Raw genomic sequence first — 16,820 nt, forward strand, 5'->3', positions numbered from 1 at the left:
ATTGGTTGGAATGTAGTTTTTTCTTCGTTTAATTTAAATGAAACATGTACTATTTAAATAGCTAGACTACTGTAGACAGAGGACCAATGTTCCAACAAAAGAACATCAGCACTGAGCAAATCTGCTGAGCACAAACTGTGCAACTTCCTGGAAACATTTACTGTGAACACTGAGGCTGTGCTCACTTTAAGTACAGTGCCTTGCGAAAGTATTCGGCCCCCTTGAACTTTGCGACCTTTTTCCACATTTCAGGCTTCAAACATAAAGATATAAAACTGTATTTTTTTTGAAGAATCAACAACAAGTGGGACACAATCATGAAGTGAAATGACATTTATTGGATATTTCAAAGTTTTTTAACAAATCAAAAACTGAAAAATTGGGCGTGCAAAATTATTCAGCCCCCTTAAGTTAATAGCGCCACCTTTTGCTGTGATTACAGCTGTAAGTCGCTTGGGGTATGTCTCTATCAGTTTTGCACATCGAGAGACTGACATTTTTTCCCATTCCTCCTTGCAAAACAGCTCGAGCTCAGTGAGGTTGGATGGAGAGCGTTTGTGAACAGCAGTTTTCAGTTCTTTCCACAGATTCTCGATTGGATTCAGGTCTGGACTTTGACTTGTCCATTCTAACACCTGGATATGTTTATTTTTGAACCATTCCATTGTAGATTTTGCTTTATGTTTTGGATCATTGTCTTGTTGGAAGACAAATCAGGTCCTTCTGTAGCTCAGTTGGTAGAGCATGGCGCTTGTAACACCAGGGTAGTGGGTTCGATCCCCGGGACCACCCATACGTAGAATGTATGCACACATGACTGTAAGTCGCTTTGGATAAAAGCGTCTGCTAAATGGCATATATTATTATTATTATTATACAAATCTCCGTCCCAGTCTCAGGTCTTTTGCAGACTCCATCAGGTTTTCTTCCAGAATGGTCCTGTATTTGGCTCCATCCATCTTCCCATCAATTTGAACCATCTTCCCTGTCCCTGCTGAAGAAAAGCAGGCCCAAACCATGATGCTGCCACCACCATGTTTGACAGTGGGGATGGTGTGTTCAGGGTGATGAGCTGTGTTGCTTTTACGCCAAACATAACATTTTGCATTGTTGCCAAAAAGTTCAATTTTGGTTTCATCTGACCAGAGCACCTTCTTCCACATGTTTGGTGTGTCTCCCAGGTGGCTTGTGGCAAACTTTAAACAACACTTTTTATGGATATCTTTAAGAAATGGCTTTCTTCTTGCCACCCTTCCATAAAGGCCAGATTTGTGCAATATACGACTGATTGTTGTCCTATGGACAGAGTCTCCCACCTCAGCTGTAGATGTCTGCAGTTCATCCAGAGTGATCATGGGCCTCTTGGCTGCATCTCTGATCAGTCTTCTCCTTGTATGAGCTGAAAGTTTAGAGGGACGGCCAGGTCTTGGTAGATTTGCAGTGGTCTGATACTCCTTCCATTTCAATATTATCGCTTGCACAGTGCTCCTTGGGATGTTTAAAGCCTGGGAAATCTTTTTGTATCCAAATCCGGCTTTAAACTTCTTCACAACAGTATCTCGGACCTGCCTGGTGTGTTCCTTGTTCTTCATGATGCTCTCTGCGCTTTTAACGGACCTCTGAGACTATCACAGTGCAGGTGCATTTATACGGAGACTTGATTACACACAGGTGGATTGTATTTATCATCATTAGTCATTTAGGTCAACATTGGATTATTCAGAGATCCTCACTGAACTTCTGGAGAGAGTTTGCTGCACTGAAAGTAAAGGGGCTGAATAATTTTGCACGCCCAATTTTTCAGTTTTTGATTTGTTAAAAAAGTTTGAAATATCCAATAAATGTCGTTCCACTTCATGATTGTGTCCCACTTGTTGTTGATTCTTCACAAAAAAAATACAGTTTTATATCTTTATGTTTGAAGCCTGAAATGTGGCAAAGGGTTGCAAAGTTCAAGGGGGCCGAATACTTTCGCAAGGCACTGTAAGTAGGCTACTGTGGCATAATGTCGGCCTGCCAGAGTGGCCTTCTGTCAAAAACAATGGACAAAAATGCGTCCTATAATATTTTAACATGCAAATAGCTGTTATATCATGAACCCTACAGCAGCAGCCAATGTGTGGAGTTCAATGTAAGACTTTTGAAAAAAAAACATTTAGGGCTTAACATTAACCTGTTTATCACAAGTGGTCCTGCCATTATTACAGAGAATCAGACAAATTAAGCTACTCTCTGCCTATTGGCTACTTAGCTTATTCAAGACCGTCTCAAAATACAACACTGCACCTTTAAGAAATAAAAAACCTATATAGCTCTCGCTTTGATCTCAGAACAAACACATCTACTCGCAAATGGGCATACTGTAGCCTATACACAGTCCAGTTCAGAGTGAATGGCACAGATCCATATATGGCGATGTCTGTTTGCATATAGGCCTACTGCAGCTCTGATTGGTTATGGTGCACTGGTCTGTGTAGAGTATGGGCCTGAGTGTGCCTCTCAATGCAATACAATCCTACTACAATGCGCTCTGCCCACAAGAAAATATCTTGCAGTTAGTTTTGCATACTAAGTCTTGCATAGTTCATTTGTGTCGGTATGTTATGTTGAAAGTGGCTAACATTGCGTTGATTCGATCACAATTCCCACAGTAGAGTGAAACATTAACAGTTTTAACTAAAGGGGAAAACTCAAGAAAGGTGAGTGAAGTTCAATGTCATGCTTCTCTGCTTGGTCGGTGGGAACTGCATGCACGTGGGAACTGTATGCACGTGGGAACTGTATGCACGTGGGAACTGTATGCACGTGGGAACTGTATGCACGTGGGAACTGTATGCACGTGGGAACTGCATGCACGTGGGAACTGTATGCACGTGGGAACTGTATGCACGTGGGAACTGTATGCACGTGGGAACTGCATGCACGTGGGAACTGTATGCACGTGGGAACTGTATGCACGTGGGAACTGTATGCACGTGGGAACTGCATGCACGTGGGAACTGTATGCACGTGGGAACTGTATGCACGTGGGAACTGTATGCACGTGGGAACTGTATGCGTATGCACGTGCGCAGCTTAGAGGGAAAATTGCAGAGGACATTATTTTAGGAGTTTGCTATAAGGCTATCTTGTTTGTTAAGTCTGACTCAGTGATAGTTGGTCAGAGCTAGAGTTCAAAGTTCACTTATTGAGCTTTCTTCAAGAACATCAGCGGGATCATTTACGCAATTGTGTGTGTGTGTGTGTTTGTGCAGGTCTGGGTGGATCTCCAGTTGGCTTCCATCCTGGTATCCCACCTCCCTCTCTCAGCTGAAGGACGCAGAAGACAAAATGCTCAATGTGTGTGTGTTTCCCCTCCTAACTATCATACTTACACATCTCCTCTCCTCTCTTTTCACAATCTCCCTCCCTGTTCCCTCCGTCTTTCTCCTCCATCCCTATCTCTTCTCTCACCTGTGAAGACACCATTCTCCCGGCAGCATGTCCAGATATCAAACGTCAACCATCTCTGGACCTTAGCCTTCAACTCTCACATCAAGATACATCTCTTTCTCCCACCCCAGCCCCAGCCCCAGCCCCAGCCTCAGACTCAGTCAACCCCCCCTAGCCTCAGCACCAGCCCCATTCCTCTCTCCCACACTTGCCTCAGCCCCATACCTCTTATCCCCAGCCCTCTCTCCAGCCCAGCTCCGTCCTTCCCTGGTGCTGCTCCATGGGTTTGGGGGTGGTGCGGGTCTGTGGGCCCAGAACCTGGACTCTCTGTGTGGCAGTGGAGCCATGATTGCCCTGAATCTGCTGTGGGTTGGACAGAGCAGCCGGACCCTGTTCATCGTGGACCCCCAAGGGGCAGAGGAGCAGGGGCCCTGGAGGAGTGGAGGGACAGGGTGGGCCTGGAGGAGATAGTCCTGCTGGGACACAACCTGGGAGGATACCTGGCTGCTGCTTACACACTTACACACCCACACAGGTGAGAGAGAGGAGAGCGAGGAGAGGTAGTGTGTGTGGGTGTGTATGTGTTCATATACGTGTTCACACTGTGTGTGTTTATAGGGTAAAGCACTTGATCCTGTTGGAGCCCTGGGGGTTCCCGGCCCGTCCAGAGAGTCTAGATCAGGAGAAGTCTATCCCAGTGTGGATCAGAGCCATGGGGGCTGTCATGAGTCCCTTCAACCCCCTGGCTGGACTTAGACTGGCCGGACCACTGGGTTCGATATACACACACACACACCGCAAGCACGTGGACTACACACACATCGCATACACTACATGCATGCACACACACACAAACACACACACAAACACACTGGAAATAATTGCCAGATGTTTCAGAACCAAAGGTGTTAATATAACATATTCCTCCCCCATCCTCTCTTTCCATCATTTCCTCCATTCTTTCCATCCCTTCATCAATTCCTCCCCCATCCTCTCTCTCCATTCCTCCCCCATCCTCTCTCTCCATCCCTTCCTCCATTCCTCCCCATCCTCTCTCTCCATCCTTTCCTCCATTCCTCCCCATCCTTTCTCTCCATCCCTTCCTCCATTCCTCTCCATCCTCTCTCTCCATCCTTTCCTCCATTCCTCCCCACCTCTCTCTCCATCCCTTCCTCCATTCCTCCCCATCCTCTCTCTCCATCCTTTCCTCCATTCCTCCCCATCCTTTCTCTCCATCCCTTCCTCAATTCCTCTCCATCCTCTCTCTCCATCCTTTCCTCCATTCCTCCCCACCTCTCTCTCCATCCCTTCCTCCATTCCTCCCCATCCTCTCTCTCCATCCTTTCCTCCATTCCTCCCCATCCTCTCTCTCCATCATTTCCTCCATTCCTCCCCACCTCTCTCTCATTTCCATCATTTTGCATAGCAATGATAGGAGAGACCATGTGAGGTTATGACAGAGCCAGAGCCCTGGGGCACCAGTGGTGAGAGCCTGGTGAGGAGACAGATTCTCGCCACGCCACCTGGTAAAACTTCCTCCCCATCCTCTCTCTCCATCCTTTCCTCCATTCCTCCCCATCCTCTCTCCATCATTTCCTCCATTCCTCCCCATCCTCAGATTTTAAACAGAAGTACTCTTCAGTGTTTGATGACAACACCGTATCAGACTACATCTATCATCTTAACGCACATATGCCAACTTACAGTAGGTACACACACACACACACACAAATGTATGCGCACACACACACACACATTAACTAACACCTGTTCTCTGTCCATCAAACCAAATCAAATCACATTGTATTGGTTACATACACATGGTTAGCAGATGTTAACGAGAATGTAGCGAAATGCTTGTGCTTCTTGTTCCGACAATGCAGTAATATATCAAAAGTAATCTAACAATTTCACAACTACCTTATACCACAAGTGTAAAGGCTTGAATTAGAATACGTACATATAAATATATGGATGAGCGATGGCATTGCTTACTGATACATTTATTAGTGATACATTTATTACATCCAATTATTAAAGTGGCTAGAGATTTGAGTCTGTATGTTGGCAACAGCCGCTCAATGTTAGTGATGGCTGATGGCATTGAGATGGCATTGAGATAGAAGCTGTTTTTCCGTCTCTCGGTCCCAGCTTTGATGCACCTGTACTGACCTCGCCTTCTGGAAGATAGTGGGGTGAACAGGCAGTGGCTCGTTGGTTGTTGTCCTTCATCATCGCTGCTGCTGCTGCGCCTTCTTCACCACACTGTCTGTGTGGGTGGACCATTTCAGTTTATCCGTGATGTGTACGCCGAGGAACTTAAAACTTTCCACCTTCTCCACTACTGTCCCGTCGATGTGGATAGGGGGGTGTGGTTTCCTGAAGTCCATGATCATCTCCTTTATTTTGTTGACATTGAGTGTGAGGTTATTTTCCTGACACCACACTTCGAGGGCCCTCACCTCCTCCCTGTAGGCAGTTGTCACCTCCTTCCTGTCTCGTCGTTGTTGGTAATCAAGTCTATCACTTGTAGTGTCGTCTGCAAACTTGATGATTGAGTTGGAGGTGTGCATGGCCTCGCAGTCATGGGTAAACAAGGAGTACAGGAGAGGGCTGAGAACTCACCCTTCCTTGTGGGGTCCCAATGTTGAGGATCAGCGGGGTGGAGATGTTGTTTCCTACACTCACCACCTGGGGGCGGCCCGTCAGAAAGTCTAGGACCCATTTGCCGAGACCCTGGGTCTCGACCCAACCCTTGAGCTTAATGACGAGTTTGGAGGGTACTATGGTGTTAAATGCTGAGCTGTAGTCGATGAACAGCATTACATTACATTACATAGGTTTTCCTCTTGTCCAGATGTGTTAGGGCAGTGTGCAGTGTGATTTCGATTGCGTCGTCTGTGGACCTATTGGGGCGGGAAACAAATTGGAGTGGGTCTAGAGTATCAGGTAGGGTGGAGGTGATGTGATCCTTGACTAGTCTCTCAAAGCACTTCATGATGACGGGAGTGCTACGGGGCGATAGTCATTTATCTCAGTTACCTTAGTTTTCTTGGGAACGGGAACAATGGTGGCCCTCTTGAAGCATGTGGGCACAGCAGACTGGGATAGGCATTAATTGAATATGTCCATAAACACACCAGCCAGCTGGTCTGCACATGCTCTGAGGACGCGGCTAGGGGTGCAGTCTGGGCCAGCAGCGTTGCAAGGGTTAACACGTTTAAATATTTTACTCACATTGGCCACGGTGAAGGAGAGCCCACAGGTTTTGGTAGCGGGCCGTGTCAGTATTGTATTGTCCTCAAAGCGAGCAATGGAGTGGTTTAATTTGTCTTGGAGCAAGATGTCGATGTCCGCGACGGGGCTGGTTTTCTTTTTGTAATCTGTGATTGACTGTAGATCCTGCCACATACCTCTTGTGTTTGAGCTGTTGAATTGTGACTCTACTTTCTCTCTATACTGACGCTTGTTTGATTGCCTTGCGGAGGAAATAGCTACACTGTTTGTATTCGGTCATATTTCCGGTCGCCTTGCCATGATTAAAAGCAGTGGTTCGCACTTTCAGTTTTGCGCAAATGCTGCCATCAATCCACGGTTTCTGGTTAGGGAAGGTTTTAATAGTCACCATGGGTACAACATCCCCGATGCACTTGCTAATAAACTTGCTCACCGAGTCAGCGTACACATCAATGTTGCTGTCTGAGGCTATCCGGAACATATCCCAGTCAACATGATCGAAGCGTGGAATCCGATTGGTCGGACCAGCATTGAACAGACCTGAGCACGGGCGTTTCCTGTTTTAGTTTCTGTCTATAGGCTGGGAGCAACAAAATGGAGTCGTGGTCAGATTTTCCAAAAGGAGGGCGTGGGAGGACTTTGTATGCGTCGCGAAAGTTAGAGTAACAATGATCCAGATTGCTGACAGCTCGAGTCGCGCATTTGATAGCTGATAAAATTTAGGGAGCCTTGTTTTCAGATTAGCTTTGTTAAAATTCCCAGCTACCATAAATGCAGCCTCAGGACATATGGTTTCCAGTTTACATAGAGTCCAGTGAAGTTATTTCAGGGTCATCAAGGTGTCTGCTTGGGGGGGATATAAACGGCTGTGATAATAATCGAAGACAATTCTCTTGGTAGATAATGCGGTCGGCATTTAATTGTAAGGAATTCTAGGTCAGGTGAACAAAAGGACTTGAGTTCCTGTACGTTGTTATGATTACACCAGGAGTCGTTAATCAAAAGGCATACACTCCCACCCTTCCTCTTACCAGAGAGATATTTGTTTCTGTCGGCGCGATGCGTAAAGAAACCGGGTGACTGTACCGACTCTGATAACATATCCCGAGTGAGCCACGTTTCTGTGAAACAGAGACTGTTACAATCTCTGATGTGTCTCTGGAAGGCAACCCTTGCTCAAATTTCGTCTACCGTGTTGTCAAAAGACTTGACATTGGCAAGTAGTAAACTCGGGAGCGGTGAGCGATGTGCCCATCTATGGAGCCTGACCAGACGACCGCTCCGTCTGCCCCTTCTGCTGCGCCGTTGTTTTGTGTTGCCTACTGGGATCAGGTCCATTGTCCTGGGTGGTGGTCCGAACAGAGGATCCGATCCATTGTCCTGGGTGGTGGTCCGAACAGAGGATCCGATCCATTGTCCTGGGTGGTGGTCCGAACAGAGGATCCGATCCATTGTCCTGGGTGGTGGTCCGAACAGAGGATCCGATCCATTGTCCTGGGTGGTGGTCCGAACAGAGGATCCGATCCATTGTCCTGGGTGGTGGTCCGAACAGAGGATCCGATCCATTGTCCTGGGTGGTGGTCCGAACAGAGGATCCGATCCATTGTCCTGGGTGGTGGTCCGAACAGAGGATCCGATCCATTGTCCTGGGTGGTGGTCCGAACAGAGGATCCGATCCATTGTCCTGGGTGGTGGTCCGAACAGAGGATCCGCTTCGGGAAAGTCGTATTCCTGGTTGTAATGTTGGTTGCTCTTATATCCAATAGTTCTTCCCGGCTGTATGTAATAAGACTTAAAATTTCCTGGTGTAACAATGTCAGAAATAATACATTAAAAATCAAAATACTGCATAGTTTCCTAAGAATGCAAAGCGAGGCGGCCATCTCTGTCACCGCCATCTTGCCTGATATCACCATAGTGGTGAAACAGCGTTTAGGAACATGACAGTACCATATGGTTGGGCTAAGAGACCAATGTTAGATCGGATTGGACAGATCCAACCAGACATTCCAATATCCATCATCTATGGGTCCCGATCCAGTATCGACAGCGACTCGGGATACACTGTCTAGAAAATGCATACATTCCACTCAACATTAATTGAGCCCCTCTACCCAGGGATTGGCACTTGGGTTGACTCCTCATTGTCTCTGTGCCGGATAAAATAGACCCCTGGGTCCTGTAGGGACACACACACAACACAGATAAATACAGATGCTCACATTTTAGTCATGAATAAAACATATGTAAACAGACTGAAGTTGACAGACATTGTAAACTCGATTTACTTACTCAATAGAGTTTATCATGAGACTGTGCTGTGAAACCTGGAATATTTTTTGTTTTTTCTTGGTGTTTGTGAATAGTAATGTGTATATTATGTTTATCTGTCAGATTGTTGACACAATAATCCTGCTTCATTTTAAACTGTTGCAATAACAGTACTATGACTTGAATTTAAACCATGTCACATATTTACCAAATCAAGAGCAATAAAAGGTGTTTTTTTAAAACAGCCTACTCTTATTTCGAAGAAGAAAATGTTGTGTCCATAATAAAGTGCAGTAATGACAGGTTAGAAGTCCGTAAAACGGCAGCCATCCCCTCCAGCTCCATTATATTCCATTCCAATATTATGTTCCAATTAATATATTTGTATTAATTAAAAACGACTATTGAAAAATTTTTGCTCCTGAATGAACTTTAAAGACTGCTGGGATTTCAAATCTTCCATTTATCAAATAATATTTACTGCAATTGTACATAATGTATTGTATGGAAAAGGAACAACAAAGAAATAACAAAGAAAATGAATGTTCAGGTGAGTTGAAAAAAGGGACTAATGGTGACGTGCGACACCATCGACATATTTTATTTAAATAATTAAAACAAGACAACTGGACTTAGCTTTTAAGTATTACTTACTAAATAATTTCCAAATAAAACTGTTTAGATGGATTTTAACACACTTGTGTAAAACCATATGCCATAACTTTCTACCGGGTACCGGGTAACTGGTAGAACTGGAAAATAGTATACACTCGATTTCCCTCGTTCGCGTGCTGCGCAGTGTTGGCAACTTTCTCCGAAAAGTCAAACTTCTGTGAAATTCAACTTCAGTGAAGGCTACCCGGTGCTGTAGCTGGAATCAAGTGCATGATCTATATATCTATAGGCAACCTGCTGTAATTCAGCCAATAACATAGCGAGTTACAAATTCGGTAATAGGACAGAAAACAGCGTCGAGTCGAATTATTTTTAAATTCCTTCTCTAACATGTCGATTAGCCTCTATTGCGCCTAAAGGTGTGTGTGTGTGTGTGTGTGTGTGTCAGGCAGTCTCTCTCTGTTGCCAATCACCACTCCTACTTTGTTTCTCTGCATGGATGACAGATAATCATCACAGTTCACTATGAGGAGGATGGCGAAGGATCTGCAACCAGCCGAGCAACGGTGAGTAAAGACCTAGGTTTTAGCCACGGTATTATGGTGCGCTATTCTAGACTTCCAAATCCATCATTTACAAAATACGCTTTCAGGAATGATTAGGCTAGGCAACTGCGTTGCGCAATATGTCTCCAAAGTAAACATCTTGTTAACTATATTTTAAAATGCCTAGCTACTTGATGAAGTGCTATAATTCAAACACCAATTGTGCCTCTTCCATGAAACCCTTTAGTTCTCTGAAATATTTTAGATTATTTTAGATTTGTGACAGGGTTTAAATGTTTAAAAAACATTTTTAAAAAATGAAATGATACGCCTTAACAAAGTAAAATATTATTTCCTGTGAACTTGGTGCCGCTACGTCACTTGGACCTTTGACTGTAGTTACAGTGTTTATTACAGAAGGACAACTCAGTGAAGATAAGATTATTCAACCTTCAATATCACTATGAAGACACAGACACACAACCACCAGTCTTCCTAGTAGCCAGCCACATCACTTTGTGACATTTAGAATGCTTTTCAAACCTGTAACTAAACTTAAGACATATCATGAAAGTTGTTTTTATCACACTGAAATGATTACCAAAATGATTAGTATCTTACTATTTAGCCAGAGGGAGACCTTGTTGCACATTAGTTTAAATGTAGCTTGTTCTTTGTTTAATTTAAATTAAACATGTACTATTTAAATAGGTAGACCACTGTAGACAGCGGACATTATTGTAGGAGTGTGCTATAATGCTGTCTTGTTTGTGAAGTCTGACTCAATGATAGCTGGTCAGAGCTAGTTAGAGGCTAGTTAGAGGCTAGTTAGAGGCTAGTTAGAGGTCAAATTTCACTTATTGAGTTTTCTTTGAGAATATCAGCTTGATCATTACGTGTGTTTGTGCAGGTCTGGGTGGATCTCCAGTTGGCTTCCATCCTGGTGTCCCACCTCCCTCTCTCAGCTGAAGGACGCAGAAGACAAAATGCTCAAATGTAAGAGTGTGTGTGTGTGTTTCCCCTCCTAACTATCATACTTACACATCTAAATCTCCTCTCTTTTCACGCTCTCCCTCCCTGTTCCCTCCATTTTTCTCCTCCATCCCTGTCTCTTCTCACAGCGGTGAAGGCCCCATTCTCTAGGCAGCATGTCCGGATATCCAATGGCAACTATCTCTGGACCTTAGCCTTCACCTCTCACATCAAGCCCCATCCCTCTCTCCCACCCCAGCCTCAGCCCCAGCCACATATCTCTCTACCACCCCATACCCAGCCCCATCCCTCTTCTCCACAACCCTCTCTCCAGCCCCGTCCTCCTCTGGTGCTGCTCCATGGGTTTGGGGGTGGTGTGGGTTTGTGGGCCCAGAACCTGGACTCTCTGTGTGGCAGTGGAGCCGTGTATGCCCTGGATCTTCTGGGGTTTGGACAGAGCAGCCGGCCCCTGTTCAGCGTGGACCCCCAGGGGGCAGAGGAGCAGTTCCTAGGGGCCCTGGAGGAGTGGAGGGACAGGGTGGGCCTGGAGGAGATAGTCCTGCTGGGACACAACCTGGGAGGATACCTGGCTGCTGCTTACACACTTACACACCCACACAGGTGAGAGAGAGGAGAGCGAGGAGAGGTAGTGTGTGTGGGTGTGTGTGTGTGTGTTCATACACGTGTTCACACTGTGTGTGTTTATAGGGTAAATCACTTGATCCTGGTGGAGCCCTGGGGGATCCCGGCCCGTCCAGAGAATCTAGATCAGGAGAAGTCTATCCCAGTGTGGATCAGAGCCATGGGGGCTGTCATGAGTCCCTTCAACCCCCTGGCTGGACTTAGACTGGCCGGACCACTGGGTTCGATATACACACACACACACCGCAAGCACATGTACTACACACACATCGCATACACTACATGCATGCACACACACACACACACACACACACACACACACACACACACACACACACACACACACACACACACACACACACACACACACACACACACACACACACACACACACACACACACACACACAGAGAGAGTGGAAAGAATTGCCAGATGTTTCAAAGGTGTTAATATAACATATCCTTTCCTCCATTCCTCCCCACCTCTCTCTCCATCCTCTCTCTCCATCCTCTCTCTCCATCCTTTCCTCCATTCCTCCCCCATCGACTCTCTATCCCTTCCTCCATTCCTCCCCACCTCTCTCTCCATCCTCTCTCTCCATCCTTTCCTCCATTCCTCCCCACCTCTCTCTCCATCCTCTCTCTCCATCCTTTCCTCCATTCCTCCCCACCTCTCTCTCCATCCTCTCTCTCCATCCTTTCCTCCATTCCTCCCCACCTCTCTCTCCATCCTCTCTCCATCCTTTCCTCCATTCCTCCCCCATCCTCTCTCTCCATCCTTTCCTCCATTCCTCCCCACCTCTCTCTCTATCCTTTCCTCCATTCCTCCCCACCTCTCTCTCCATCCTTTCCTCCATTCCTCCCCACCTCTCTCTCCATCCTCTCTCTCCATCCTTTCCTCCATTCCTCCCCCATCGACTCTCTATCCCTTCCTCCATTCCTCCCCACCTCTCTCTCCATCCTCTCTCTCCATCCTTTCCTCCATTCCTCCCCACCTCTCTCTCCATCCTCTCTCTCCATCCTTTCCCCCATTCCTCCCCACCTCTCTCTCCATCCTCTCTCTCCATCCTTTCCTCCATTCCTCCCCACCTGTCTCTCCATCCTCTCTCCATCCTTTCCTCCATTCCTCCCCATCCTCTCTCTCCATCCTTTCCTCCATTCCTCCCCACCTCTCTCTCTATCCTTTCCTCCATTCCTCCCCACTTCTCTCTCCATCCTTTCCTCCATTCCTCCCCACCTCTCTCTCTATCCTTTCCTCCATTCCTCCCCACCTCTCTCTCCATCCTTTCCTCCATTCCTCCCCATCGACTCTCCATCCTTTCCTCCATTCCTCCCCACCTCTCTCTCTATCCTTTCCTCCATTCCTCCCCACCTCTCTCTCCATCCTTTCCTCCATTCCTCCCCACCTCTCTCTCCATCCCTTCCTCCATTCCTCCCCCATCGACTCTCTATCCCTTCCTCCATTCCTCTCCATCCTCTCTCTCCATCCCTTCCTCCATTCCTCCCCACCTCTCTCTCCATCCTTTCCTCCATTCCTCCCCACCTCTCTCTCCATCCTTTCCTCCATTCCTCCCCATCCTCTCTCTCCATCCTTTCCTCCATTCCTCCCCACCTCTCTCTCCATCCTTTCCTCCATTCCTCCCCACCTCTCTCTCTATCCTTTCCTCCATTCCTCCCCACCTCTCTCTCCATTCCTCCCCATCCTCTCTCTCCCATCCTTTCCTCCATTCCTCCCCACCTCTCTCTCCATCCTTTCCTCCATTCCTCCCCCATCCTCTCTCTCCATCCTTTCCTCCATTCCTCCCCACCTCTCTCTCCATCCTTTCCTCCATTCCTCCCCACCTCTCTCTCCATCCTTTCCTCCATTCCTCCCCACCTCTCTCCATCCTTTCCTCCATTCCCCCCATCCTCTCTCTCCATCCTTTCCTCCATTCCTCCCCATCCTCTCTCTCCATCCTTTCCACCATTCCTCCCCCATCCTCTCTCTCCATCCTTTCCTCCATTCCTCCCCATCCTCTCTCTCCATCCTTTCCTCCATTCCTCCCCACCTCTCTCTCCATTCCTCCCCCATCCTTTCTCTCCATCCCTTCCTCCATTCCTCCCCATCCTCTCTCTCCATCCCTTCCTCCATTTCTCCCCACCTCTCTCTCCATCCTTTCCTCCATTCCTCCCCATCCTCTCTCTCCATCCCTTCCTCCATTCCTCCCCATCCTCTCTCTCCATCCCTTCCTCCATTCCTCCCCACCTCTCTCTCCATCCTTTCCTCCATTCCTCCCCACCTCTCTCTCCATCCTTTCCTCCATTCCTCCCCACCTCTCTCTCCATCCCTTCCTCCATTCCTCCCCATCTCTCTCTCCATCCTTTCCTCCATTCCTCCCCACCTCTCTCTCCATCCTTTCCTCCATTCCTCCCCATCCTCTCTCTCCATCCTTTCCTCCGTTCCTTCCTCCTTCTCCTCCTCTTCTCTCTCTCAGGTCCTATGTTGCTCCAGACCATCAGGTCGGATTTTAAACAGAAGTACTCTTCAGTGTTTGATGACAACACCGTATCAGACTACATCTATCATCTTAACGCACAGACACCAAGGTACGGTAGGTACACACACACACAAATGTACACGCACACACACACATACACTAACACCGGTTCTCTGTCCATAGTGGTGAAACAGCGTTTAGGAACATGACAGTACCATATGGTTGGGCTAAGAGACCAATGTTAGATCGTATTGGACAGATCCAACCAGACATTCCAATATCCATCATCTATGGGTCCCGATCCAGTATCGACAGCGACTCGGGATACACTATCCAGAAAATCCGACCAGACGTGGACATCATCGTGAGTTAATTATTATTGTGCCAAGTTTTCTGAAGTTGTTATGAAATAGACTGGTCATTCACGCACAGCAATGTACGGTTGTTGTTATTCGATGTCAAGTGTGTCTCTTTTTCAGTCTCTCTATCCCTCACTTCAATCTCTCTCTTTCTCTCTAGGTGATAAGGGGAGGAGGTCACTATGTGTTTGCTGACCAGCCAGACGACTTCAATCAGAACGTTCTTCACATCCTGGCCAGGATGGAGGGAGATAAGGAGAAGAGGAGTGGTGTGGATGAGAAGGAAGGGAAATGAGGAGGTGAGAGGAGAAGATTGAGGGTTAAATAAAGAATGGCAGAAGAGAAGGGGAGAAGAGACAGTAAAGGAGGGGGAGAAGGAGAGAGAAATGGAGGAGTTGTTACAACTTCTTGGCTCTGAGGAGTAGTAGGACGATTGTTACGTTCAGACTTTGAACACACACTTTCCTCACTGAGGACATACTAGCGCTAGGCTGGTATGCGATGGTTAGATCATCATTTTGTTTTAGGTTGATATGGGAGGGCTTGCTAATGATCTATGCTGACATAAACTGCCGCTGGTTCATGTGGACTCCAATGCTTCCCACAGTTGTGTCAAGTTGGCTGGATGTCCTATGGGTGGTGGACCATTCTTGATACACACGGGAGACTGTTGAGTGTGAAAAACCCAGCAGGGTTGCAGTTATTGACGCAAACCGGTGCGCCTGGCACCTACTACCATATTCCATTCAACGGCACTTTAATCTTTTGTCTTGCCCATTCACCCTCTGAATGGCACACATACACAATCCATGTCTCAATTGCCTCAAGGATTTTAAATCCTTCTTCAACCTGTATCCTCCCCTTTCTCTACACTGATTTAAAGTGGAATTAACAAGTGACATTAACAAGGGATCATGGCTTTCACCTGGTCAGTCTTATGTTGTGGAAAGAGTAGGTGTTCATAATGTTTTGTACACTCAGTGTGTGGGCCGCTATATGATATATATATTACCTATACTACATCCACCTCTCATCAGTATGCCCCTGTACAGCCAGTGAAGGCAATGTTGTGTATATCATCTTTGTAAAGAAATGTCAAATGTATTGTTTTCTTAAATATAGAATAATGTACATGGATGTTTTGCCTGTTGACAAATGTCCATAGTATCGTGTCTCAAAGCTGTTACCAGTATGCTAAAACTTTATATTCACAGAGTAAGCAAGGGAACAGAGAGACCCCCCCAAAAAAATCTATTCTAAGAAACTGTTGAGCAATGTTTTAATGCTTGAGGAGGGAGAGTTGATCCCAAAGGAAACACTTGTTTTCTGTGGTGAACTAGTATAAAGTTGACTGGGGTTTTTCTTTCTTATTTGACACTTCACCCATACTGTTGCCTAACTAACCTCCATAGGCAGACTGGTCCAGTCTCCCGTCATGTTTGAGACCGACTATTTTGCAGTCCGCGACTACTGCCTGACTGATCTACAATTACCCTGTATCCTAAATAACTACTCATTAAGATTTATAGATCAGTCAGTTCCCTCTCACGGTGATCAATAATTAAGCGAATTTGATGCTCTTGAACATGACCTCTCTCTACAGAGCCAGCTCTGCAAATGTACCTCACAACAGGATAAAGGATATTTTCATCAAAATAATGTTCTTTATGATATGAGGACTGGTATGGAGGCCATATTATTTACTATATGTTCGCATTCTTCTCTTTTATTTCTTATTGTTGTCGTCGTTGTTGAGAAGGAACCTATAAATAATGATTCCAATGGAAGGTCTATACCGTGTGTATCCTGTACATACAACTAATAAAACCAACTATTGGATGTTTCATTTGTTCATTTATTGATTATCATCGCTCAGATAATATCTTTATCCTATCTCAAACTGCTCACTGTGCCATACTTCCAAGGCTTGTTCATTACTTAACTGAGGAAGCCTGGATGGAAGCAGAGGCTAAGCTTTTACCAGTAGGGGAGTAATGGTAGTGTCAGGTTGGGGCCACAAGGGGGCAGGGTAGCACAGCGTCAGTGTTCTGAGATGACAATAATAACACCACAGAGTCAGTTACATCGTCTTCTCCATTCCACTGAATGACATGACATCTTTACATACTCACTAATCTGAGAAAATTACTAAAGAGGCATTCCAGGATTGGTACATCCATTCTCCAGCCCCATCCCGGCCTCTGCTCTTAACAAAAACAAGAGGCAGAGGTGTTGCTTATTCAATCCCAGATTTCCCCCCTTTAAATGGTT

General features: G+C 46.2%; 2 protein-coding genes and 1 pseudogene across 13 annotated transcripts; 2 read left to right on the top strand and 1 right to left on the bottom strand.

The window, feature by feature from the left end:
• The first annotated feature begins 2,093 nt into the window (after window positions 1–2,093).
• LOC127909820 (1-acylglycerol-3-phosphate O-acyltransferase ABHD5-like) lies at window positions 2,094–8,815 on the top strand (annotated as a pseudogene).
• An 884-nt stretch (window positions 8,816–9,699) lies between these two features.
• On the top strand, window positions 9,700–16,393 carry LOC118399068 (1-acylglycerol-3-phosphate O-acyltransferase ABHD5-like). Of its 2 annotated transcripts, XM_035794824.2 has the most exons (8): window positions 9,700–10,121; window positions 11,011–11,096; window positions 11,222–11,693; window positions 11,781–11,935; window positions 14,188–14,299; window positions 14,374–14,554; window positions 14,710–14,848; window positions 15,157–16,393. In XM_035794824.2, the coding sequence occupies exons 1-7, from the start codon at window positions 10,081–10,083 to the stop codon at window positions 14,842–14,844; spliced, it is 1,182 nt and encodes a 393-aa protein (XP_035650717.1). In that variant the 5' UTR covers window positions 9,700–10,080; the 3' UTR covers window positions 14,845–14,848; window positions 15,157–16,393. The 2 variants fall into 2 exon arrangements, with proteins under 2 accessions (XP_035650717.1, XP_035650716.1); XM_035794823.2 differs by having other exon boundaries at window positions 9,701–10,121; window positions 14,710–16,393.
• Window positions 11,942–14,180, bottom strand: LOC127909894 (eukaryotic translation initiation factor 3 subunit A-like). 11 transcript variants are annotated; one of them, XR_008072883.1, is made up of 4 exons: window positions 13,452–13,929; window positions 13,326–13,393; window positions 12,662–12,984; window positions 12,322–12,431 (listed from the first exon to the last, which is right to left on the bottom strand). XR_008072883.1 is itself a non-coding variant. In XM_052472275.1 (3 exons), the coding sequence occupies exons 1-3, from the start codon at window positions 13,911–13,913 to the stop codon at window positions 11,973–11,975; spliced, it is 981 nt and encodes a 326-aa protein (XP_052328235.1). In that variant the 5' UTR covers window positions 13,914–13,929; the 3' UTR covers window positions 11,942–11,972. The 11 variants fall into 11 exon arrangements, 3 of the variants coding, with proteins under 3 accessions (XP_052328235.1, XP_052328234.1, XP_052328233.1); XR_008072882.1 differs by having other exon boundaries at window positions 12,364–12,444; window positions 12,547–12,984; XM_052472275.1 differs by lacking the exon at window positions 13,326–13,393 and having other exon boundaries at window positions 11,942–12,431; window positions 12,662–12,721.
• Window positions 16,394–16,820: the final 427 nt, after the last annotated feature.

The sequence above is a fragment of the Oncorhynchus keta genome, chromosome 20, assembly GCF_023373465.1.
Source record: "Oncorhynchus keta strain PuntledgeMale-10-30-2019 chromosome 20, Oket_V2, whole genome shotgun sequence".
Lineage (NCBI taxonomy): Eukaryota > Metazoa > Chordata > Actinopteri > Salmoniformes > Salmonidae > Oncorhynchus > Oncorhynchus keta.